A 6,000-nucleotide genomic window follows, 5' to 3' on the forward strand; every position below is an offset into this window, starting at 1 on the left:
AAGAATAGGCAGTTATATTAAAGGCTGTCCGTGCCGTTCCGCAAATTGCGGAATGCACACGGACGCCATTCGTGTTTTGTTATTGTTTGGCAATTGCAAAGGATCTTGATGATTTCTGTGCCCAAGTGGATTCAGCGTGGCAGCACATTCCTCACACAGCCATTGAAAACCTTACTAATAGTATGCCAAGGCATATAAATGTGCAAGTGCGTGTATTTCTGCATGTTCAATACTGAATAAATTGACGTTTTGAATATTTTGTTTCCATCTTTTTAGCATTTGCATATCCTTCCTGTGATTTCCTTAATCCCATGACTGTTTTTTGTTGATGTTGCAATTTCATTGTTGAGGACTGTACAGTAGGTTCTTCGGAAGACCTAAGTGCAAAGCATCACAATGTACTGGCATGTGTTCCAGCTAGTCACCACATATCATGTACTGAGATATGTTTTTGTGATTGTCATTTTTTTTGCCATTTGCATATTGCAGGGATGGCCAACCTGCGGCTCTCCAGCTGTTGCAAAACTACAACTCCCAGCATGCCCAGACTGTCTACAACTATCAGCTTACAGCAAGGCATGGTGGGAATTGTAGTTTTACAACAGCTGGAGAGCCGCAGGTTGGCCAGCCCTGGCATATGGCATGCATTAAAATGGTATGAATAAAAGTAATGTTTTGTCATAGAGGATTTTGTTCTATGATATGATTTTTGACCCTGTGATTGTTGGCTTGTCTTTGAAACAGTGAAATCTATGGTTATTAGTTGGGTAAGTACATGGTTCGCTTAAAGACCACAAATTTAGGAAATACAAAATATTAAAGCCACTAATCTTATTACTAGACCACTAGTAACCCTGAAGTTGTATACAGAATTGTTTATGACATTTTTGGCTTGTCTATATTTTTATGGAATTGGAGTAAACATTGCTGAAGCTCACCCGTACTAGTCCTTCAGCTGCATTGGCTATGTTATAATAGTTATATTATGTTATTGTTAGTTGTTAATCATTTTACTGCAGTTAACAACAAATCAGGTAAACTCGATATTGAGGAACTCCCAGTCCTGTCATCACACAGTCTAAGATGATTTTTTTTTTTCACAGTAAGTGAGCTTCTATAGAATAAATTCAAGTAAAGTTTGGGTTTCCTTTCAGTACAGAAAGCTTATGAAAAATTCATCTGAATGAGATGCTGTGTCATACATTTTTCATAAGTCTGCTCCACAATCAGCAGAAAAGACCCGGACACATAACCAGATGGTCCCTTCAACTGGGAGTAATATGTTTCATACTGGACACCTTGCTGTTCTGTAGCTGACAAGAGAGAATTTTAATTTGTTTTGAGCTTCAGTATTTTATTATCCTTAATGATGGCAAGAAGCCGGCCGCTTTGTGAGAAACATCTGGATAGAATGATTACTGACAGTAGAAATACATATTTAATCACAAACATTTCAGATTTACACACGTTACACAATTGCCATTGACTGAGACCACAGCATCGTGTGAGTACTCTGCAGTAGACCTGCTGTCGGGCAGGAACTCACAGCATCATAAATCACCACAATGTAATGACTTTGGGTCAGACAAACAGAAGTTGGTCCAGGAAATGTGGCCATGTGAAAGCAGAGGAGTGTTGTACAGAGAAGAGGGGATGTCAATGACGAGCAAGGTTTGGTTAGGAGCAGAGGGCCTAGATAGCAGCACTAGATACCACCACTGGGTACTTGGCACCTTATTTTCATATCACTTCAAACTTTGTTTTCTGGGGTACAAAAGCACAGCAACGGTAAGCATAGAAATGTTTTACATGTTGTTTATGTTGACAACAATCCGATGGCAGTAGTTATATAAGCTAAAATGAGGTGACAGACTCCCTTTAGGCCTATTCACTTTAATGCAATCCACAAAGTAAAACCCAGCACCGTTCTTAAAAGCTGTGATGATCCTTTATTCTTGAGTACAGCAAGCACATACAACTAATCATGGCACCCCGACTATAAACGTGTTTCGGACAAACTACACATCCTTAATCATTAGTAATGATGACAGGCTGCCGGAGGTCCCACTCCATCCCTCTAAGGCCTCTTTCACACAACCGTTTTTTTTTTTTTCGTTTTGCGGGCCGTTTTTTGCGTTCCGTATACGGTCCATATACGGAACCATTCATTTCAATGGTTCCGCAAAAAAAACGGAATGTACTCCGTATGCATTCCGTTTCCGTATTTCCGTTTTTTCGATCCGTTGAAAGATAGAACATGTCCTATATTTGGCCGCAAATCACGTTCCGTGGCTCCATTAAAGTCTATGGGTCCGCAAAAAAAAACGGAATGCATACGGAAATGCATCCGTATGTCTTCCGTATCCGTTCCGTTTTTTGCGGAACCATCTATTGAAAATGTTATGCCCAGCCCAATTTTTTCTATAAAATTACTGTATACTGTATATGCCATACGGAAAAACGGAAAGGAAAAACGGAACGGAAACACAACGGAAACAAAAAACGGAACAACGGATCCGTTTAAAACGGACCGCAAAACACTGAAAAAGCCATACGGTCGTGTGAAAGAGGCCTAAGGCATCTTTCATCCAGCAGGTGTTCTGGCCAGCAGGTCTGGAAGACAATGCAGGGAATTGGCCAGACAAAACCAGGGTAGAGCCTGGACCTCTGCAGGACCCCATTGTAGTCAATGGGATCCGTGGAAAGGTGGTAGTATCTGACAATGCAGAATCTGGAGAACTCCGGCAGGTTGTTATCTACTGAAAGAGTCTGCTGGCGTTCCCTGCCACAAGTGTGAAACTAGCTTAAGCCCAGTTTTGAAAAGTGGAGAGAAATATGAAATCACCAATTATGCTGCCAATATGGCGTGTGTCATAATTTGCAACTTTTTTTGCCACTAATAAAATCATTGATATGCCCTTGTGTTTTCCAGTCTTTTTTTAGCCAAGTCTAGTTCAGACTCATCTGAAGGACTTCACTGACTATTCTGTAATATAATAACTCATAAGCATTATAGCTGCACAACACGTTTCATTTCATTAGCTGAGATTATGAAGAATGCACATTGAAATTATTATTAGTGATCAGAGTTCACCTCTTAAAAAACAAGATCTCCTTCTTGTATAAAAGGTTCTGCTTTTGAATAAGAACCCTCATTTACCACGGCACATACAAGGCAGTGTGGAAAGTGAATTTCTAATCTGGTACTTGCAATAATAAATTACATGGGGATGTAGGAGTATGTACAATGAAGAGCTTTTACAGAAAAGCCTGAAAAATCTTTGTGCACAAAAATAAATTTGGGATTTATCCATTAGTCTACCTTTTGCAGACTTCCTTCTTTAAACATATCTAAGAAATTACATCATATCTTGGCATGCAGTAAGACATACAGAACAATATCTTGATTAAGAAATCCGTGGAACCTCACATGGTATAATGAAAAATATGAAAGATGACAAGCATGAATCTCCTGACCATCCAGAAGCCCCATGACCATCCCCTGACCATGCAATGGAATCTGGCAAAACCAATCTTGTTAGATGTGTCCATACCCTTGATGGTCCTTGTATTAACACTACTGGGACTGGGATAGCTGAAATTTGATCATATTTAGATCATTTTACACCCCTCATACAGTAATGTACTCTCTGAAGTACTCACCTTTCAGTTGACCATAGGAGGACAGGTACGTGGCTTAAAGAGTTCACTTCTGAAGCACAGATGCACAACAGGAGAAAAAGGCCAGAAAGAAGCTGCATGTCTGCAAGCGGAGGTGAACTAAGAATGATCCTACACTGCTAAGTAAGCCATACAAAAGAAGAAAACCAGTTCTGGCCACAATTTCTGGTTAGTACCAAGACAGGGTGCCTGCTGTTTTGAGTAAACAAGAGGCAGCGTGTACAGTATATACAGTGAATAGACCAGCCCCTGGTTTGTTTTCTGTAGGCCCACAGAAAAGGTACAGTAAATGATGCACAAAAGAGGGAATTTTCCAAAATCCGATTTATTTTACTCATTTATATAGCATGTAATCCTACAAACTTAAGCACTGATAAATTTGCTTTAGTTGTGCAACCCAATCAGAAATACAACTCCTACAAAGAAATGATACAAAACATCAAAAAACAACAACCTGTTATTGGGTACTTTTACACATAAGTTTTTACTGATGTTGTTCTGCACCAGCTACAGAATATATTAAGCAACCATAACATCTAGAACACATAGAGGGGCATTTATTAATGTTTTTACTCCACTTCTGTGACATTAAAAAGTCACTGACTATGGAGCATGCCATATTTGCAGCATAAATTACAACTTTTTTTTAACTTCTCGACTCTTAGCGATAAGGGTGGAGCCTATCACTGCCCGCTGGGTTTACTATAACTTAGACCAGAAACTGGCATAAGTTATAGCTTACGTCTATGCCAGTAGATTTGATTGTCTGGTACACGGTGCCATAGATGTGTTCTATGTGGCACAAAAATAATTCTACACCTGCAAGGGGCTGGTGTACATTTCAGGTCTAATGTACACCAGAAACCACCTCTCTCTCTCTCTCTCTCTCTATATATATATATATATATATATATATATATATACAGTATACTGTATATATATATATATATATATATATATATATACACACACATATATCCTCTTCCCGACATCTGCCTTAATAGTATGGTGGATGTGAGGTCTTTAAAGATAGCAACCGGGACAGCATATGGTAATGCCGATCATGGACATTTAACCCCTCAGATGCTGTGGGAAAATATGAACACGGCATCTGAGAGGCCTAAAACCCAGAAACGCGCGCTTGCAGGAATGTCTCCCCCGGGGAGATGGAAAAAGGCATTCCATCAAAGTAATGAGCCAGAGCCTTATATTGCAATTTAGGCCAGCAGGTGGCAGCACTGAATTGTCATATAGCGACCTATGTATAGAGTAATGAAGAAAATTTATCCTATTCGGTGAATGGGGTAACGGAAAAAAATCAAAATGCCCAATTTTTTTCATCACTTCACCTCCCCCCAAAATGTTTATAAAAAAATTTCTAAAAGTTATACATACCCCAAAATTGTATCAATAAAAACTACAGATTGTCCCACAAAAATTGAGCCCTCACACCACTCCATATACTTAACTATAAAAAAGTTATGGGCGTCAGAATATGGTGATGAAAAGCAAAAATAAATTCTTTCAGCGTTAAAACACAAGAAAAAGTACACAAATATGGTTTCAGCATAATCATTCTGACCTGGAGAATAAAGAGCATAACTCCGCTTTACCGCATAATGAATGCCGTAAAAACAAAACCCATAAAACTGTAGCAGAATTGCATTTTTTTCCCAATTCCACCCCGTTTGGAATTTCTTTCAGCTTCCCACTACATCCTAAGCAATATTAAATGGTGCCATTAGAAAGTACAAGTTGTCTCACAAAAACAAGTCCTCATATGGCTATGTAAACAGAAAAATAAAAAAGTTATGGGTCTGGGAAGACAGGGAGTGAAAAACAAAAATGCAAAATTGCTAAATCAGGAAAGGGATACTATGGGGCACATTTATGCTCCAGCCTCTTCATAGCTTCGGCGGATCCACCGCCGCTTCTAAATGTAAGACATTTTCCGAGCTGTTTTACATTTAGATCTTTTTCTAAGCCTCTTCCCCACCCACGCCATGCCCACTTTTTTAGAACTGGTGTGAGTGGGTAAAAGTCGCAGATTGCAGCGCAACTAACCTTTGCACCGCAAAGGTTATAGGCGTATTTCAGCTTTATAAATGACCCCCTATGTATTTCTTGTGCATTGGTGCCTTAAAAAAGTACGCAATGGTGTAGATTTGGTATTGCAAATACACCAGAATTCTGGCTCAAACTACTGTAAGTTTACTGTCAACTAAATTTCCTCTACTATGTCAGGTTTTATCCAGTGTTTTCCATTGAGTATGTACTGGTGAAACATATTTTCCTTTCCCTGGTGCATAATCTGACTTT

At 39.2% G+C, this 6,000-nt stretch overlaps 1 protein-coding gene across 1 annotated transcript in view; it reads right to left on the minus strand.

Moving 5' to 3' along the window:
* LOC120981927 (V-type proton ATPase subunit S1-like) overlaps positions 1 to 3,790 on the minus strand; it is a 122,697-nt gene extending 118,907 nt beyond the window's left edge. The window contains exon 1 of the mRNA XM_040411730.1: positions 3,664 to 3,790. Within this exon, the coding sequence (XP_040267664.1) occupies positions 3,664 to 3,761 (98 nt within the window). The 5' untranslated portion in view covers positions 3,762 to 3,790. The remainder of the gene's footprint in view (positions 1 to 3,663) is intronic.
* Positions 3,791 to 6,000: the final 2,210 nt, after the last annotated feature.

This window comes from Bufo bufo, chromosome 1 (genome assembly GCF_905171765.1).
Source record: "Bufo bufo chromosome 1, aBufBuf1.1, whole genome shotgun sequence".
NCBI lineage: Eukaryota > Metazoa > Chordata > Amphibia > Anura > Bufonidae > Bufo > Bufo bufo.